The sequence below is a fragment of the Oncorhynchus mykiss genome, chromosome 10 (assembly GCF_057628025.1).
Source record: "Oncorhynchus mykiss isolate SJ-2025 chromosome 10, ASM5762802v1, whole genome shotgun sequence".
Classification (NCBI taxonomy): Eukaryota; Metazoa; Chordata; class Actinopteri; order Salmoniformes; family Salmonidae; genus Oncorhynchus; species Oncorhynchus mykiss.
The window spans coordinates 1,819,907-1,839,746 of record NC_143031.1 but is presented as its reverse complement, the minus strand read 5'-3'; the positions used below and the strand labels follow the sequence as shown (position 1 = coordinate 1,839,746).

Below are 19,840 nucleotides of genomic sequence, written 5' to 3'. Positions count from 1 at the left end.
GTCGCTAACAACAAGGTTGTCGCTAACAGCAAGGTTGTCACTGACAACATGGTTATCACTAACAACATGGTTATCGCTAACAACATGGTTATCGCTAGCAACATGGTTATCGCTAACAACATGGTTATCACTAACAACATGATTGTCGCTAACAACATGGTTATCGCTTGCAACATGGTTATCGCTAACAACAAGGTGGTACCCAGACAGAGGGACATCAATAACGGAAGCCAAGATCATGATATGCTGAAACAGACTGGCACCCACTCTAGACACAAGAGGTTAATGGTGGAAGGGTCAGGTCTGGTAAGGGAGCTACATTACAGCTAAATTACAGGGAGCAACATTACAGCTACATTACAGGGAGCTACGTTACATGGAGCTACATTCCTGGGAGCTACATTATAGGGAGCTACATTACAGCTACATTACATGGACCTACATTACAGCTACATTACAGGGAGCTAGCTACATTACAGGGAGCTATGTTACATGGAGCTACATTACAGGGAACTACATTCCTGAGAGCTACATTACACCTACTTTACAGGGTGGATTTTGTTGTTTGACTCCTTGTCTCTTCTTGCTCTATACTAGTTTGACCCTCTATTAAGCCGTCACCCTCCTCCTCCCTTGACTGTCACTTCACCCTATCTCCTAGCGAATATCTCCCTCTCAACCCTTCCTCCTCCCCTCTATCAAATCTCCCCCTCATCCCTTCCTCCTCTCCTCTATCAAGTCTCTCTTCTCTCAACCCTTCCTCCCCCCCTCAAGCCTTCCTCCTCCCCTCTATCAAGTCTCTCTCCCATCAACCCTTCCTCCTTCCCACAACCCTTCCTCCTCTCCTCTATCAAATCTCTCCCCTCAACCCTTCCTCCTCCCCTCAGCCCTTCCTCCTTCCTCATTCCTTCCTCCGCCCCTCAAACCTTCCTCCTCTCCTCTTTCAAGTCTTTCTTCTCTCAACCCTTCCTCCTCCCCTCAACACTTCCTCCTCTCCTGTATCAAGTCTCTCTTCTCTCAACCCTTCCTCCCCCCTCAACCCTTCCCCCTCCCCTCTATGAAATCTCTTCCCTCAACCCTTCCTCCACCCCTCAACCCTTCCTCCTCTCCCCTATCAAGTCTTGCCCTCAACCCTTCCTCCTCCCCTCAACCCTTCCTTCTCTCCTCTATCAAGTCTTTCCTCTCAACACTTCCTCCGCCCCTCAACCCTTCCTCCACCCCTCAACCCTTTCTCCTCTATCAAGTCTCTCTCCCCTCAAATCTTCCTCCCCCTCAACCCTTCCTCCCCCCCTCAACTCTTCCTCCCCTCAACTCTTCCTCCCCCTCAACCCTTCTTCCTCTCCTCTATCAAGTCTCTCTCCCCTCAACCCTTCCTCCTTCCCACTACTCTTCCTCCCCCCTCAACCCTTCCTCCTCTCCTCTATCAAGTCTCTCTCCCCTCAACTCTTCCTCCTCCCTCAACCCTTCCTCCTCCCTCAACCCTTCCTCCTCCCCTCCCCTCAACTCTTCCTCCCCCCCTCAACCCTTCCTCCTCCCCTCAACTCTTCCTACTCCCCTCAACTCTTCCTCCTTCCCACAACTCTTCCTCCTTCCCACAACCCTTCCTCCTCCCCTCAACCCTTCCTCCTCCCCTCAACCCCTCCTCCTCTCCTCTATCAAGTCTCTCTCCCCTCAACCCTTCCTCCTCCCCTCAACCCCTCCTCCTCTCCTCTATCAAGTCTCTCTCCCCTCAACCCTTCCTCCTTCCCACAACCCTTCCTCCTCTCCTCTATCAAGTCTCTCTCCCCTCAACCCTTCCTCCTCCCCTCAGCCCTTCCTCCTCCCTCAACCCCTCAACCCTTCCTCCTCTCCTCTATCAAGTCTCTCTTCTCTCAACCCTTCCTCCACCCCTCAACCCTTCCTCCTCTCCTGTATCAAGTCTCTCTTCTCTCAACCCTTCCTCCCCCCTCAACCCTTCCTCCTCCCCTCCCCTCAACTCTTCCTCCTCCCCTCAACCCTTCCTCCTCCCCTCAACTCTTCCTACTCCCCTCAACTCTTCCTCCTTCCCACAACCCTTCCTCCACCCCTCAACCCTTCCTCCTCCCCTCAACCCCTCCTCCTCTCCTTTATCAAGTCTCTCTCCTCTTAACCCTTCCTCCTTCCCACAACCCTTCCTCCTCTCCTCTATCAAGTCTCTCTCCCCTCAACCCTTCCTCCTCCCCTCAGCCCTTCCTCCTCCCTCAACCCCTCCTCCACCCCTCAACCCTTCCTCCTCTCCTCTATCAAGTCTCTCTTCTCTCAACCCTTCCTCCCTCCCTCAACCCTTCCTCCTCTCCTGTATCAAGTCTCTCTTCTCTCAACCCTTCCTCCCCCCTCAACCCTTCCTCCTCCCCTCTATCAAATCTCTTCTCTCAACCCTTCCTCCACCCCTCAACCCTTCCTCCTCTCCTCTATCAAGTTTCCCCTCAACCCTTCCTCCTCTCCACAACCCTTCCTCCCCCCTCATCCCTTCCTCCTCCCCTCAACCCTTCCTCCTCCCCTCAGCCCTTCTTCTCCCCTCAACCCTTCCTCCGCCCCTCAACCCTTCCTCCTCCCCTCAACTCTTCCTTCTTCCCTCAACACTTCCTCCTTCCCGCAACTCTTCCTACCCCCCTCAACCCTTCCTCCTCTCCTCTATCAAGTCTCTCTCCCATCAACCCTTCCTCCTTCCCACAACCCTTCCTCCTCCCCTCAACCCTTCTTCCTCTTCTCTACCAAATTCTCCTCCCCTGTTCCCCCACTTTACCCTCACCCCTCATACCTACTATTCTACCAAAATATCCCTTTCTCATCCCTTTCCTCTCCCTCCCTTCCTCCCCCCAGTCTCCTGGGCTTTATGTTCCCTCTCTCCTCAACCCTCTCCCCTCACTTCCTTCCTCCCCCCAGTCTCCTGGGGTTTATGTTCCCTCTCTCCTCATCCCTTTCCTCTCCCTCCCTTCCTCCCCCCAGTCTCCTGGGCTCGATGTTCCCTCTCCCTCGTATAATATTTGCCATGTCTCGCGACGGCCTCCTCTTCTCCTTCTTGGCCCGCATCAGTGAGAGGAAGACACCCATCATGTCCACCATGGCTGCTGGAGTCATGTCTGGTAAGCAGCGTCAGGGGTTAGGGGTTAGAGGTTAGAGGTTAGGGAAGACACCCATCATGTCCACCATGGCTGCTGGAGTCATGTCTGGTAAGCAGCGTCAGGGGTTAGGGGTTAGAGGTTAGAGGTTAGGGAAGACACCCATCATGTCCACCATGGCCGCTGGGGTCATGTCTGGTAAGCAGCGTCAGGGGTTAGGGGTTAGAGGTTAGAGGTTAGGGAAGACACCCATCATGTCCACCATGGCTGCTGGAGTCATGTCTGGTAAGCAGCGTCAGGGGTTAGGGGTTAGAGGTTAGAGGTTAGGGAAGACACCCATCATGTCCACCATGGCCACTGGGGTCATGTCTGGTAAGCAGCGTCAGGGGTTAGGGGTTAGAGGTTAGAGGTTAGGGAAGACACCCATCATGTCCACCATGGCCACTGGGGTCATGTCTGGTAAGCAGCGTCAGGGGTTAGGGGTTAGAGGTTAGAGGTTAGGGAAGACACCCATCATGTCCACCATGGCTGCTGGAGTCATGTCTGGTAAGCAGCGTCAGGGGTTAGGGGTTAGAGGTTAGAGGTTAGGGAAGACACCCATCATGTCCACCATGGCTGCTGGAGTCATGTCTGGTAAGCAGCGTCAGGGGTTAGGGGTTAGAGGTTAGAGGTTAGGGAAGACACCCATCATGTCCACCATGGCTGCTGGAGTCATGTCTGGTAAGCAGCGTCAGGGGTTAGGGGTTAGAGGTTAGAGGTTAGGGAAGACACCCATCATGTCCACCATGGCCACTGGGGTCATGTCTGGTAAGCAGCGTCAGGGGTTAGGGGTTAGAGGTTAGAGGTTAGGGAAGACACCCATCATGTCCACCATGGCTGCTGGAGTCATGTCTGGTAAGCAGCGTCAGGGGTTAGGGGTTAGAGGTTAGAGGTTAGGGAAGACACCCATCATGTCCACCATGGCTGCTGGAGTCATGTCTGGTAAGCAGCGTCAGGGGTTAAATTACAAGAGTTAGAGGTGGGAAGACAGTGGTAGAGCGAGCAGCTGCATGGTGTCGTTGTTTACCTAGCTGTGATTACCTAGCTGTCATCTCCTCGAAGAGAGAAGTTAAAGTTAATAAATACATAATAATAAATCAACCTGGTGTTCAGAGTGCTGTGACCCAGTTAGTCACCTGAGGACCTTCAGTCAGATTGGACCCCAGCTCTGTGGATGATGTGGCCAAGCTGTTCTGTGTTTGAACCACACATCATCAGTTTGTAGTGTTGTTGTCACTCTTTCAGAAGTCTCGGGCCAGTGATATTTACTTATCTGACAACTATTATCAAGCATACGACTGAAAAGAGTGGAGGGAGAGCAGAGAGCGTAGTGAAAGGAGAGAGTAGAGAGAGTAGGGAGAGGAGAGAGAGTAGGGGGAGGAGAGATTGTAGGGGAAGGAGAGATTGTAGGGGGAGGAGATAGAGTAGGGAGAGGAGAGAGGAGATAGAGGGGTTAGTGTAGACAGAGGAGATAGAGGGGTTAGTGTAGATAGAGGAGATAGAGGGGTAAGTGTAGACAGAGGAGATAGCGGGGTTAGTGTAGACAGAGGAGATAGAGGGGTTAGTGTAGACAGAGGAGATAGAGGGGACTTATGGCCTTTCTGTCTCTCCCCCAGCTATCAATGCCTCATGGCCTTTCTGTCTCTCCCCCAGCTATCATGGCCTTTCTGTCTCTCCCCCAGCTATCATGGTCTTTCTGTCTCTCCCCCAGCTGTCATGGCCTTTCTGTCTCTCCCCCAGCTATCATGGCCTTATGGCCTTTCTGTCTCTCCCCCAGCTATCATGGCCTTATGGCCTTTCTGTCTCTCCCAAAGCTATCATGGCCTTATGGCCTTTCTGTCTCTCCCCCAGCTATCATGGACTTTCTGTCTCTCCCCCAGCTATCATGGCCTTTCTGTCTCTCCCCCAGCTATCATGGCCTTTCTGTCTCTCCCCCAGCTATCATGTCCTTTCTGTCTCTCCCCCAGCTATCATGGCCTTTCTGTCTCTCCCCCAGCTATCATGGCCTTTCTGTCTCTCCCCCAGCTATCATGGCCTTTCTGTCTCTCCCCCAGCTATCATGGCCTTTCTGTCTCTCCCCCAGCTATCATGGCCTTATGGCCTTTCTGTCTCTCCCCCAGCTATCATGGCCTTACGGCCTTTCTGTCTCTCCCCCAGCTATCATGGCCTTATGACTTTTCTGTCTCTCCCCCAGCTGTCATGGCCTTTCTGTCTCTCCCTCAGCTATCATGGCCTTTCTGTCTCTCCCCCAGCTATCATGGCCTTTCTGTCTCTCCCCCAGCTCTCATGGCCTTTCTGTCCCTCCCTCAGCTCTCAAGGCCTTTCTGTCTCTCCCCCAGCTATCATGGCCTTATGGCCTTTCTGTCTCTCCCCCAGCTATCATGGCCATTTGGCCTTTCTGTCTCTCCCAAAGCTATCATGGCCTTATGGCCTTTCTGTCTCTCCCCCAGCTATCATGGACTTTCTGTCTCTCCCCCAGCTATCATGGCCTTTCTGTCTCTCCCCCAGCTATCATGGCCTTATCGCCTTTCTGTCTCTCCCACAGCTATCATGGCCTTTCTGTCTCTCCCCCAGCTATCATGGCCTTATGGCCTTTCTGTCTCTCCCCCAGCTATCATGGCCTTTCTGTCTCTCCCCCAGCTATCATGGCCTTTCTGTCTCTCCCCCAGCTATCATGGCCTTTCTGTCTCTCCCCCAGCTATCATGGCCTTATGGCCTTTCTGTCTCTCCCCCAGCTATCATGGCCTTATGGCCTTTCTGTCTCTCCCCCAGCTATCATGGCCTTATGGCCTTTCTGTCTCTCCCCCAGCTATCATGGCCTTATGGCCTTTCTGTCTCTCCCAAAGCTATCATGGCCTTATGGCCTTTCTGTCTCTCCCCCAGCTATCATGGCCTTTCTGTCTCTCCCCCAGCTATCATGGCCTTTCTGTCTCTCCCCCAGCTATCATGGCCTTTCTGTCTCTCCCCCAGCTATCATGGCCTTTCTGTCTCTCCCCCAGCTATCATGGCCTTTCTGTCTCTCCCCCAGCTATCATGGCCTTTCTGTCTCTCCCCCAGCTATCATGGCCTTTCTGTCTCTCCCCCAGCTATCATGGCCTTTCTGTCTCTCCCCCAGCTATCATGGCCTTATGGCCTTTCTGTCTCTCCTCCAGCTATCATGGCCTTTCTGTCTCTCCCTCAGCTATCATGGCCTTTCTGTCTCTCCCCCAGCTATCATGGCCTTTCTGTCTCTCCCCCAGCTCTCATGGCCTTTCTGTCCCTCCCTCAGCTCTCAAGGCCTTTCTGTCTCTCCCCCAGCTATCATGGCCTTATCGCCTTTCTGTCTCTCCTCCAGCTATCATGGCCTTTCTGTCTCTCCCCCAGCTATCATGGCCTTATGGCCTTTCTGTCTCTCCCCCAGCTATCATGGCCTTATGGCCTTTCTGTCTCTCCCCCAGCTATCATGGCCTTTTGGCCTTTCTGTCTCTCCCAAAGCTATCATGGCCTTATGGCCTTTCTGTCTCTCCCCCAGCTATCATGGCCTTTCTGTCTCTCCCCCAGCTATCATGGCCTTTCTGTCTCTCCCCCAGCTATCATGGCCTTATCGCCTTTCAGTCTCTCCCACAGCTATCATGGCCTTTCTGTCTCTCCCCCAGCTATCATGGCCTTATGGCCTTTCTGTCTCTCCCCCAGCTATCATGGACTTTCTGTCTCTCCCCCAGCTATCATGGCCTTTCTGTCTCTCCCCCAGCTATCATGGCCTTTCTGTCTCTCCCCCAGCTATCATGGCCTTTCTGTCTCTCCCCCAGCTATCATGGCCTTTCTGTCTCTCCCCCAGCTCTCATGGCCTTTCTGTCCCTCCCTCAGCTCTCAAGGCCTTTCTGTCTCTCCCCCAGCTATCATGGCCTTATCACCTTTCTGTCTCTCCCACAGCTATCATGGCCTTTCTGTCTCTCCCCCAGCTATCATGGCCTTTCTGTCTTTCCCCCAGCTATCATGGCCTTTCTGTCTCTCCCCCAGATATCATGGCCTTACTGTCTCTCCCCCAGCTATCTTGGCCTTTCTGTCTCTCCCCCAGCTATCATGGCCTTTCTTTCTCTCCCCCAGCTATCATGGCCTTTCTGTCTCTCCCCCAGCTATCTTTGGCTTTCTGTCTCTCCCCCAGCTATCATGGCCTTATCGCCTTTCTGTCCCTCCCTCAGCTATCATGGCCTTTATGTATCTCCCCCAGCTATCATGGCCTTTCTGTCTCTCCCCCAGCTATCATGGCCTTTCTGTCTCTCGCCCAGCTATCATGGCCTTTCGGTCTCTCCCCCAGCTATCATGGCCTTTCTGTCTCTCCCCCAGCTATCATGACCTTTCTGTCTCTGCCCCAGCTATCATGGCCTTTCTGTCTCTGCCCCAGCTATCATGGCCTTCCTGTCTCTCCCCCAGCTATCATGGCCTTTCTATCTCTCCCCCAGCTATCATGGCCTTATCGCCTTTCTGTCTCTCCCCCAGCTATCATGGCAATTTCTGTCTCTCCCCTAGCTATAATGGCCTTTCTGTCTCTCCCCCAGCTCTCATGGCCTTTCTGTCTCTCCCCCAGCTATCATGGCCTTTCTGTCTCTCCCACTGCTATCATGGCCTTTCTGTCTCTCCCCCAGCTATCATGGCCTTTCTGTCTCTCCCCCAGCTCTCATGGCCTTTCTGTCTCTCCCCCAGCTATAATGGCCTTTCTGTCTCTCCCACTGCTATCATGGCCTTTCTGTCTCTCCCACTGCTATCATGGCCTTTCTGTCTCTCCCCCAGCTATCATAGCCTTTCTGTCTCTCCCCCAGCTAGCATGGCCTTTCTGTCTCTCCCACAGCTATCATGGCCTTTCTGTCACTCCCCCAGCTATCATGGCCTTTCTGTCTCTCCCCCAGCTATCATGGCCGTATCGCCTTTCTGTCTCTCCCCCAGCTATCATGGCAATTTCTGTCTCTCCCCCAGCTATATTGGCCTTTCTGTCTCTCCCCCAGCTCTCATGGCCTTTCTGTCTCCCCCCCAGCTCTCATGGCCTTTCTGTCTCTCCCACTGCTATCATGGCCTTTCTGTCTCTCCCCCAGCTATCATGGCCTTTATGTCTCTCCCCCAGCTATCATGGCCTTTCTGTCTCACCTCCAGCTATCATGGCCTTTCTGTCTCTCCCCCAGCTATCATGGCCTTTCTGTCTCTCCCCCAGCTATCATGGCCTTTCTGTCTCTCCCCCAGCTATCATGGCCTTTCTGTCTCTCCTCCAGCTATCATGGCCTTTCTGTCTCTCCCCCAGCTATCTTTGGCTTTCTGTCTCTCCCCCAGCTATCATGGCCTTATCGCCTTTCTGTCCCTCCCTCAGCTATCATGGCCTTTATGTATCTCCCCCAGCTATCATGGCCTTTCTGTCTCTCCCCCAGCTATCATGGCCTTTCTGTCTCTCGCCCAGCTATCATGGCCTTTCGGTCTCTCCCCCAGCTATCATGGCCTTTCTGTCCCTCCCCCAGCTATCATGGCCTTTCTGTCTCTGCCCCAGCTATCATGGCCTTTCTGTCTCTGCCCCAGCTATCATGGCCTTCCTGTCTCTCCCCCAGCTATCATGGCCTTATCGCCTTTCTGTCTCTCCCCCAGCTATCATGGCAATTTCTGTCTCTCCCCCAGCTATAATGGCCTTTCTGTCTCTCCCCCAGCTCTCATGGCCTTTCTGTCTCTCCCCCAGCTATCATGGCCTTTCTGTCTCTCCCACTGCTATCATGGCCTTTCTGTCTCTCCCCCAGCTATCATGGCCTTTCTGTCTCTCCCCCAGCTCTCATGGCCTTTCTGTCTCTCCCCCAGCTATAATGGCCTTTCTGTCTCTCCCACTGCTATCATGGCCTTTCTGTCTCTCCCACTGCTATCATGGCCTTTCTGTCTCTCCCCCAGCTATCATAGCCTTTCTGTCTCTCCCCCAGCTAGCATGGCCTTTCTGTCTCTCCCACAGCTATCATGGCCTTTCTGTCACTCCCCCAGCTATCATGGCCTTTCTGTCTCTCCCCCAGCTATCATGGCCGTATCGCCTTTCTGTCTCTCCCCCAGCTATCATGGCAATTTCTGTCTCTCCCCCAGCTATATTGGCCTTTCTGTCTCTCCCCCAGCTCTCATGGCCTTTCTGTCTCCCCCCCAGCTCTCATGGCCTTTCTGTCTCTCCCACTGCTATCATGGCCTTTCTGTCTCTCCCCCAGCTATCATGGCCTTTATGTCTCTCCCCCAGCTATCATGGCCTTTCTGTCACTCCCCCAGCTATCATGGCCTTTCTGTCTCTCCCCCAGCTATCATGGCCGTATCGCCTTTCTGTCTCTCCCCCAGCTATCATGGCAATTTCTGTCTCTCCCCCAGCTATATTGGCCTTTCTGTCTCTCCCCCAGCTCTCATGGCCTTTCTGTCTCCCCCCCAGCTCTCATGGCCTTTCTGTCTCTCCCACTGCTATCATGGCCTTTCTGTCTCTCCCCCAGCTATCATGGCCTTTATGTCTCTCCCCCAGCTATCATGGCCTTTCTGTCTCACCTCCAGCTATCATGGCCTTTCTGTCTCTCCCCCAGCTATCATGGCCTTTCTGTCTCTCCCCCAGCTATCATGGCCTTTCTGTCTCTCCCCCAGCTATCATGGCCTTTCTGTCTCTCCTCCAGCTATCATGGCCTTTCTGTCTCTCCCCCAGCTATCTTTGGCTTTCTGTCTCTCCCCCAGCTATCATGGCCTTATCGCCTTTCTGTCCCTCCCTCAGCTATCATGGCCTTTATGTATCTCCCCCAGCTATCATGGCCTTTCTGTCTCTCCCCCAGCTATCATGGCCTTTCTGTCTCTCGCCCAGCTATCATGGCCTTTCGGTCTCTCCCCCAGCTATCATGGCCTTTCTGTCCCTCCCCCAGCTATCATGGCCTTTCTGTCTCTGCCCCAGCTATCATGGCCTTTCTGTCTCTGTCCCAGCTATCATGGCCTTCCTGTCTCTCCCCCAGCTATCATGGCCTTTCTATCTCTCCCCCAGCTATCATGGCCTTATCGCCTTTCTGTCTCTCCCCCAGCTATCATGGCAATTTCTGTCTCTCCCCCAGCTATAATGGCCTTTCTGTCTCTCCCCCAGCTCTCATGGCCTTTCTGTCTCTCCCCCAGCTATCATGGCCTTTCTGTCTCTCCCACTGCTATCATGGCCTTTCTGTCTCTCCCCCAGCTATCATGGCCTTTCTGTCTCTCCCCCAGCTCTCATGGCCTTTCTGTCTCTCCCCCAGCTATAATGGCCTTTCTGTCTCTCCCACTGCTATAATGGCCTTTCTGTCTCTCCCACTGCTATCATGGCCTTTCTGTCTCTCCCCCAGCTATCATAGCCTTTCTGTCTCTCCCCCAGCTAGCATGGCCGTTCTGTCTCTCCCACAGCTATCATGGCCTTTCTGTCACTCCCCCAGCTATCATGGCCTTTCTGTCTCTCCCCCAGCTATCATGGCCGTATCGCCTTTCTGTCTCTCCCCCAGCTATCATGGCAATTTCTGTCTCTCCCCCAGCTATATTGGCCTTTCTGTCTCTCCCCCAGCTCTCATGGCCTTTCTGTCTCCCCCCCAGCTCTCATGGCCTTTCTGTCTCTCCCACTGCTATCATGGCCTTTCTGTCTCTCCCCCAGCTATCATGGCCTTTATGTCTCTCCCCCAGCTATCATGGCCTTTCTGTCTCACCTCCAGCTATCATGGCCTTTCTGTCTCTCCCCCAGCTATCATGGCCTTTCTGTCTCTCCCCCAGCTAGCATGGCCTTTCTGTCTCTCCCACAGCTATCATGGCCTTTCTGTCTCTCCTCCAGCTATCATGGCCTTTCTGTCTCTCCCCCAGCTATCATGGCCTTTCTGTCTCTCCCCCAGCTATCATGGCCTTATGGCCTTTCTGTCTCTCCCCCAGCTGTCATGGCCTTACGGCCTTTCTGTCTCTCCCCCAGCTATCATGGCCTTATGTCCTTTCTGTCTCTCCCCCAGCTGTCATGGCCTCTCTGTCTCTCCCCCAGCTATCAAGGCCTTTCTGTCTCTCCCTCAGCTATCATGGCCTTTCTGTCTCTACTCCAGCTATCATGGCCTTTCTGTCTCTCCCTCAGCTATCATTGCCTTTCTGTCTCTCCCTCAGCTATCATGGCCTTTCTGTCTCTCCCCAGCTATCATGGCCTTTCTGTCTCTCCCCCAGCTATCTTGGACTTATGGCCTTTCCGTCTCTCCTCCAGCTATCATGGCCTTTCTGTCTTTCCCCCAACTATCATGGCCTTTCTGTCTCTCCCCCAGCTATCATGGCCTTTCTGTCTCTCCCCCAACTATCATGGCCTTTCTGTCTGTCCCCCAGCTATCATGGCCTTTCTGTCTTTCCCCCAGCTATCATGGCCTTTCTGTCTCTCCCCCAGCTATCATGGCCTTTCTGTCTCTCCCCCAGCTATCATGGCCTTTCTGTCTCTCCCCCAGCTATCATGGCCTTTCTGTCTCTCCCCCAGTTATCATGGCCTTTCTGTCTCTCCCCCAGCTATCATGGCCTTTCTGTCTCTCCCCCAGCTATCATGGCCTTTCTGTCTCTCATCCAGCTATCATGGCCTTTCTGTCTCTCCCCCAGCTATCATGGCCTTTCTGTCCCTCCCTCAGCTATCATGGCCTTTATGTCTCTCCCCCAGCTATCATGGCCTTTCTGTCTCTCCCCCAGCTATCATTGCCTTATCGCCTTTCTGTCCCTCCCTCAGCTATCATGGCCTTTATGTCTCTCCCCCAGCTATCATGGCCTTTCTGTCTCTCCCCCAGCTATCATGGCCTTTCTGTCTCTGGCCCAGCTATCATGGCCTTTCTGTCTCTCCCCAAGCTATCATGGCCTTTCTGTCTCTCCCCCAGCTATCATGGCCTTATCGCCTTTCTGTCTCTCCCCCAGCTATCATGGCAATTTCTGTCTCTCCCCCAGCTATAATGGCCTTTCTGTCTCTCCCCCAGCTCCCATGGCCTTTCTGTCTCTCCCCCAGCTCTTGTGGCCTTTCTGTCTCTCCCACAGCTATCATGGCCATTCTGTCTCTCCCCCAGCTATCATGGCCTTTCTGTCTCTCCCCAAGCTATCATGGCCTTTCTGTCTCTCCCCCAGCTATCATGGCCTTATGGACTTTCTGTCTCTCCACAGCTATCATGGCCTTATGGACTTTCTGTCTCTCCCCCAGCTTTCATGGCCTTAAGGCCTTTCTGTCTCTCCCCAGCTATCATGGCCTTATGGCCTTTATGTCTCTCCTCCAGCTATCATGGCCTTATGGCCTTTCTGTCTCTCCTCCAGCAATCATAGCCTTATTGCCTTTCTGTCTCTCCCCCAGCTATCATGGCCTTTCTGTCTCTCCTCCAGCAATCATGGCCTTTCTGTCTCTCCCCAAGCTATCATGGCCTTTCTGTCTCTCCCCCAGCTATCATGGCCTTATGGACTTTCTGTCTCTCCCCAGCTATCATGGCCTTATGGACTTTCTGTCTCTCCCCCAGCTATCATGGCCTTTCTGTCTCTCCCCCAGCTATCATTGCCTTATCGCCTTTCTGTCCCTCCCTCAGCTATCATGGCCTTTATGTCTCTCCCCCAGCTATCATGGCCTTTCTGTCTCTCCCCCAGCTATCATGGCCTTTCTGTCTCTGGCCCAGCTATCATGGCCTTTCTGTCTCTCCCCAAGCTATCATGGCCTTTCTGTCTCTCCCCCAGCTATCATGGCCTTATCGCCTTTCTGTCTCTCCCCCAGCTATCATGGCAATTTCTGTCTCTCCCCCAGCTATAATGGCCTTTCTGTCTCTCCCCCAGCTCCCATGGCCTTTCTGTCTCTCCCCCAGCTCTTGTGGCCTTTCTGTCTCTCCCACAGCTATCATGGCCATTCTGTCTCTCCCCCAGCTATCATGGCCCTTCTGTCTCTCCCCAAGCTATCATGGCCTTTCTGTCTCTCCCCCAGCTATCATGGCCTTATGGACTTTCTGTCTCTCCACAGCTATCATGGCCTTATGGACTTTCTGTCTCTCCCCCAGCTTTCATGGCCTTAAGGCCTTTCTGTCTCTCCCCAGCTATCATGGCCTTATGGACTTTATGTCTCTCCTCCAGCTATCATGGCCTTATGGCCTTTCTGTCTCTCCTCCAGCAATCATAGCCTTATTGCCTTTCTGTCTCTCCCCCAGCTATCATGGCCTTTCTGTCTCTCCTCCAGCAATCATGGCCTTTCTGTCTCTCCCCAAGCTATCATGGCCTTTCTGTCTCTCCCCCAGCTATCATGGCCTTATGGACTTTCTGTCTCTCCCCAGCTATCATGGCCTTATGGACTTTCTGTCTCTCCCCCAGCTTTCATGGCCTTAAGGCCTTTCTGTCTCTCCCCAGCTATCATGGCCTTATGGCCTTTATGTCTCTCCTCCAGCTATCATGGCCTTATGGCCTTTCTGTCTCTCCTCCAGCAATCATGGCCTTATTGCTTTTCTGTCTCTCCCCCAGCTATCATGGCCTTTCTGTCTCTCCTCCAGCAATCATGGCCTTTCTGTCTCTCCCCAGCTTTCATGGCCTTTATGTCTCTCTCCCAGCTATCATGGCCTTTATGTCTCTCCCCCAGCCATCATGGCCTTATGGCATTCCTGTCTCTCCTCATCTATCATGGCCTTTCTGTCTCTCCCCAGCTATCATGGCCTTCTGTCTCTCCCCCAGCTATCATGGCCTTTCTGTCTCTCCCCCAGCTATCATGGCCTTTCTGTCTCTCCCCCAGCTATCATGGCCTTTCTGTCTCTCCCCAGCTATCATGGCCTTTCTGTCTCTCCCCAGCTATCATGGCCTTTCTGTCTCTCCCTCAGCTTTCATGGCCTTTCTGTCTCTCCCTCAGCTATCATGGCCTTTCTGTCTCTCCCTCAGTTATCATGGCCTTTCTGTCTCTCCCTCAGCTATCATGGCCTTTCTGTCTCTCCCTCAGCTATCATGGCCTTTCTGTCTCTCCCCAGCTATCATGGCCTTATGGCCTTTCTGTCTCTCCTCCAGCTATCATGGCATTTCTTTTCTCTCTCCTCCAGCTATCATGGCCTGCCTGTCTCTCCTCCAGCTATCATGGCCTTTCTGTCTCTCCCCCAGCTATCATGGCCTTATGGCCTTTCCGTCTCTCCTCCAGCAATCATGGCCTCATGGCCTTTCTGTCTCTCCCCCAGCTATCATGGCCTTTCTGTCTCTCCCCCAGCTATCATGGCCTTATCGCCTTTCTGTCCCTCCCTCAGCTATCATGGCCTTTATGTCTCTCCCCCAGCTATCATGGCCTTTCTGTCTCTCCCCCAGCTATCATGGCCTTATCGCCTTTCTGTCCCTCCCTCAGCTATCATGGCCTTGATGTCTCTCCCCCAGCTATCATGGCCTTTCTGTCTCTCCCCCAGCTATCATGGCCTTTCTGTCTCTGCCCCAGCTATCATGGCCTTTCTGTCTCTCCCCAAGCTATCATGGCCTTTCTGTCTCTCCCCCAGCTATCATGGCCTTATCGCCTTTCTGTCTCTCCCCCAGCTATCATGGCAATTTCTGTCTCTCCCCCAGCTATAATGGCTTATGGCCTTTCTGTCTCTCCCCCAGCTATCATGGCCTTTCTGTCTCTCCCCCAGCTATCATGGCCTTATCGCCTTTCTGTCTCTCCCACAGCTATCATGGCCTTTCTGTCTCTCCCCCAGCTATCATGGCCTTATGGCCTTTCTGTCTCTCCCCCAGCTATCATGGCCTTTCTGTCTCTCCCCCAGCTATCATGGCCTTTCTGTCTCTCCCCCAGCTATCATGGCCTTTCTGTCTCTCCCCCAGCTATCATGGCCTTATGGCCTTTCTGTCTCTCCCCCAGCTATCATGGCCTTATGGCCTTTCTGTCTCTCCCCCAGCTATCATGGCCTTATGGCCTTTCTGTCTCTCCCCCAGCTATCATGGCCTTATGGCCTTTCTGTCTCTCCCAAAGCTATCATGGCCTTATGGCCTTTCTGTCTCTCCCCCAGCTATCATGGACTTTCTGTCTCTCCCCCAGCTATCATGGCCTTTCTGTCTCTCCCCCAGCTATCATGGCCTTTCTGTCTCTCCCCCAGCTATCATGTCCTTTCTGTCTCTCCCCCAGCTATCATGGCCTTTCTGTCTCTCCCCCAGCTATCATGGCCTTTCTGTCTCTCCCCCAGCTATCATGGCCTTTCTGTCTCTCCCCCAGCTATCATGGCCTTTCTGTCTCTCCCCCAGCTATCATGGCCTTATGGCCTTTCTGTCTGTCCCCCAGCTATCGTGGCCTTACAGCCTTTCTGTCTCTCCCCCAGCTATCATGGGCTTATGGCTTTTCTGTCTCTCCCCCAGCTGTCATGGTCTTTCTGTCTCTCCCTCAGCTATCATGGCCTTTCTGTCTCTCCCCCAGCTATCATGGACTTTCTGTCTCTCCCCCAGCTCTCATGGCCTTTCTGTCCCTCCCTCAGCTCTCAAGGCCTTTCTGTCTCTCCCCCAGCTATCATGGCCTTATCGCCTTTCTGTCTCTCCTCCAGCTATCATGGCCTTTCTGTCTCTCCCCCAGCTATCATGGCCTTATGGCCTTTCTGTCTCTCCCCCAGCTATCATGGCCTTATGGCCTTTCTGTCTCTCCCCCAGCTATCATGGCCTTTTGGCCTTTCTGTCTCTCCCAAAGCTATCATGGCCTTATGGCCTTTCTGTCTCTCCCCCAGCTATCATGGCCTTTCTGTCTCTCCCCCAGCTATCATGGCCTTTCTGTCTCTCCCCCAGCTATCATGGCCTTATCGCCTTTCTTTCTCTCCCACAGCTATCATGGCCTTTCTGTCTCTCCCCCAGCTATCATGGCCTTATGGCCTTTCTGTCTCTCCCCCAGCTATCATGGCCTTTCTGTCTCTCCCCCAGCTATCATGGCCTTTCTGTCTCTCCCCCAGCTATCATGGCCTTTCTGTCTCTCCCCCAGCTATCATGGCCTTTCTGTCTCTCCCCCAGCTATCATGGCCTTTCTGTCTCTCCCCCAGCTCTCATGGCCTTTCTGTCCCTCCCTCAGCTCTCAAGGCCTTTCTGTCTCTCCCCCAGCTATCATGGCCTTATCACCTTTCTGTCTCTCTCACAGCTATCATGGCCTTTCTGTCTCTCCCCCAGCTATCATGGCCTTTCTGTCTTTCCCCCAGCTATCATGGCCTTTCTGTCTCTCCCCCAGATATCATGGCCTTACTGTCTCTCCCCCAGCTATCATGGCCTTTCTGTCTCTCCCCCAGCTATCATGGCCTTTCTGTCTCTCCCCCAGCTATCATGGCCTTTCTGTCTCTCCCCCAGCTATCTTTGGCTTTCTGTCTCTCCCCCAGCTATCATGGCCTTATCGCCTTTCTGTCCCTCCCTCAGCTATCATGGCCTTTATGTATCTCCCCCAGCTATCATGGCCTTTCTGTCTCTCCCCCAGCTATCATGGCCTTTCTGTCTCTCCCCCAGCTATCATGGCCTTTCTGTCTCTGCCCCAGCTATCATGGCCTTTCTATCTCTCCCCCAGCTATCATGGCCTTATCGCCTTTCTGTCTCTCCCCCAGCTATCATGGCAATTTCTGTCTCTCCCCCAGCTATAATGGCCTTTCTGTCTCTCCCCCAGCTCTCATGGCCTTTCTGTCTCTCCCCCAGCTCTCATGGCCTTTCTGTCTCTCCCACTGCTATCATGGCCTTTCTGTCTCTCCCCCAGCTATCATGGCCTTTCTGTCTCTCCCCCAGCTCTCATGGCCTTTCTGTCTCTCCCCCAGCTATAATGGCCTTTCTGTCTCTCCCACTGCTATCATGGCCTTTCTGTCTCTCCCACTGCTATCATGGCCTTTCTGTCTCTCCCCAAGCTATCATGGCCTTTCTGTCTCTCCCCCAGCTATCATGGCCTTATGGACTTTCTGTCTCTCCCCAGCTATCATGGCCTTATGGACTTTCTGTCTCTCCCCCAGCTTTCATGGCCTTAAGGCCTTTCTGTCTCTCCCCAGCTATCATGGCCTTATGGCCTTTATGTCTCTCCTCCAGCTATCATGGCCTTATTGCCTTTCTGTCTCTCCTCCAGCAATCATGGCCTTATTGCCTTTCTGTCTCTCCCCCAGCTATCATGGCCTTATCGCCTTTCTTTCTCTCTCCCAGCTATCATGGCCTTTATGTCTCTCCCCCAGCCATCATGGCCTTATGGCATTCCTGTCTCTCCTCATCTATCATGGCCTTTCTGTCTCTCCCCAGCTATCATGGCCTTTCTGTCTCTCCCCTAGCTATCATGGCCTTTCTGTCTCTCCCCTAGCTATCATGGCCTTTCTGTCTCTCCCCCAGCTATCATGGCCTTTCTGTCTCTCCCCAGCTATCATGGCCTTTCTGTCTCTCCCCAGCTATCATGGCCTTTCTGTCTCTCCCTCAGCTTTCATGGCCTTTCTGTCTCTCCCTCAGCTATCATGGCCTTTCTGTCTCTCCCTCAGTTATCATGGCCTTTCTGTCTCTCCCTCAGCTATCATGGCCTTTCTGTCTCTCCCTCAGCTATCATGGCCTTTCTGTCTCTCCCCAGCTATCATGGCCTTATGGCCTTTCTGTCTCTCCTCCAGCTATCATGGCATTTCTTTTCTCTCTCCTCCAGCTATCATGGCCTGCCTGTCTCTCCTCCAGCTATCATGGCCTTTCTGTCTCTCCCCCAGCTATCATGGCCTTATGGCCTTTCCGTCTCTCCTCCAGCAATCATGGCCTCATGGCCTTTCTGTCTCTCCCCCAGCTATCATGGCCTTTCTGTCTCTCCCCCAGCTATCATGGCCTTATCGCCTTTCTGTCCCTCCCTCAGCTATCATGGCCTTTATGTCTCTCCCCCAGCTATCATGGCCTTTCTGTCTCTCCCCCAGCTATCATGGCCTTTCTGTCTCTGCCCCAGCTATCATGGCCTTTCTGTCTCTCCCCAAGCTATCATGGCCTTTCTGTCTCTCCCCCAGCTATCATGGCCTTATCGCCTTTCTGTCTCTCCCCCAGCTATCATGGCAATTTCTGTCTCTCCCCCAGCTATAATGGCCTTATGGCCTTTCTGTCTCTCCCCCAGCTATCATGGCCTTTCTGTCTCTCCCCCAGCTATCATGGCCTTATCGCCTTTCTGTCTCTCCCACAGCTATCATGGCCTTTCTGTCTCTCCCCCAGCTATCATGGCCTTATGGCCTTTCTGTCTCTCCCCCAGCTATCATGGCCTTTCTGTCTCTCCCCCAGCTATCATGGCCTTTCTGTCTCTCCCCCAGCTATCATGGCCTTTCTGTCTCTCCCCCAGCTATCATGGCCTTATCGCCTTTCTGTCTCTCCCCCAGCTATCATGGCAATTTCTGTCTCTCCCCCAGCTATCATGGCCTTATCGCCTTTCTGTCTCTCCCCCAGCTATCATGGCCTTCTGTCTCTCCCCCAGCTATCATGGCCTTTCTGTCTCTCCCCTAGCTATCATGGCCTTTCTGTCTCTCCCCCAGCTATCATGGCCTTTCTGTCTCTCCCCAGCTATCATGGCCTTTCTGTCTCTCCCCAGCTATCATGGCCTTTCTGTCTCTCCCTCAGCTTTCATGGCCTTTCTGTCTCTCCCTCAGCTATCATGGCCTTTCTGTCTCTCCCTCAGTTATCATGGCCTTTCTGTCTCTCCCTCAGCTATCATGGCCTTTCTGTCTCTCCCTCAGCTATCATGGCCTTTCTGTCTCTCCCCAGCTATCATGGCCTTATGGCCTTTCTGTCTCTCCTCCAGCTATCATGGCATTTCTTTTCTCTCTCCTCCAGCTATCATGGCCTGCCTGTCTCTCCTCCAGCTATCATGGCCTTTCTGTCTCTCCCCCAGCTATCATGGCCTTATGGCCTTTCCGTCTCTCCTCCAGCAATCATGGCCTCATGGCCTTTCTGTCTCTCCCCCAGCTATCATGGCCTTTCTGTCTCTCCCCCAGCTATCATGGCCTTATCGCCTTTCTGTCTCTCCCCCAGCTATCATGGCAATTTCTGTCTCTCCCCCAGCTATAATGGCCTTATGGCCTTTCTGTCTCTCCCCCAGCTATCATGGCCTTTCTGTCTCTCCCCCAGCTATCATGGCCTTATCGCCTTTCTGTCTCTCCCACAGCTATCATGGCCTTTCTGTCTCTCCCCCAGCTATCATGGCCTTATGGCCTTTCTGTCTCTCCCCCAGCTATCATGGCCTTTCTGTCTCTCCCCCAGCTATCATGGCCTTTCTGTCTCTCCCCCAGCTATCATGGCCTTTCTGTCTCTCCCCCAGCTATCATGGCCTTATGGCCTTTCTGTCTCTCCCCCAGCTATCATGGCCTTATGGCCTTTCTGTCTCTCCCCCAGCTATCATGGCCTTATGGCCTTTCTGTCTCTCCCCCAGCTATCATGGCCTTATGGCCTTTCTGTCTCTCCCAAAGCTATCATGGCCTTATGGCCTTTCTGTCTCTCCCCCAGCTATCATGGACTTTCTGTCTCTCCCCCAGCTATCATGGCCTTTCTGTCTCTCCCCCAGCTATCATGGCCTTTCTGTCTCTCCCCCAGCTATCATGTCCTTTCTGTCTCTCCCCCAGCTATCATGGCCTTTCTGTCTCTCCCCCAGCTATCATGGCCTTTCTGTCTCTCCCCCAGCTATCATGGCCTTTCTGTCTCTCCCCCAGCTATCATGGCCTTTCTGTCTCTCCCCCAGCTATCATGGCCTTATGGCCTTTCTGTCTGTCCCCCAGCTATCGTGGCCTTACAGCCTTTCTGTCTCTCCCCCAGCTATCATGGGCTTATGGCTTTTC

General features: G+C 53.4%; 1 protein-coding gene across 3 annotated transcripts in view; it reads left to right on the top strand.

Moving 5' to 3' along the window:
- Positions 1-19,840, top strand: part of slc7a1a (solute carrier family 7 member 1a) — a 103,508-nt gene that overhangs the window by 41,271 nt on the left and 42,397 nt on the right. Inside the window, exon 8 of one of the 3 annotated variants that reach the window (XM_036989484.2) lies at positions 2,968-3,104. The exons of the other annotated variants lie outside the window; for them this stretch is intronic. Coding sequence (XP_036845379.2) covers positions 2,968-3,104 — 137 coding nt within the window. The remainder of the gene's footprint in view (positions 1-2,967; positions 3,105-19,840) is intronic. 3 annotated transcript variants of the gene reach the window in all.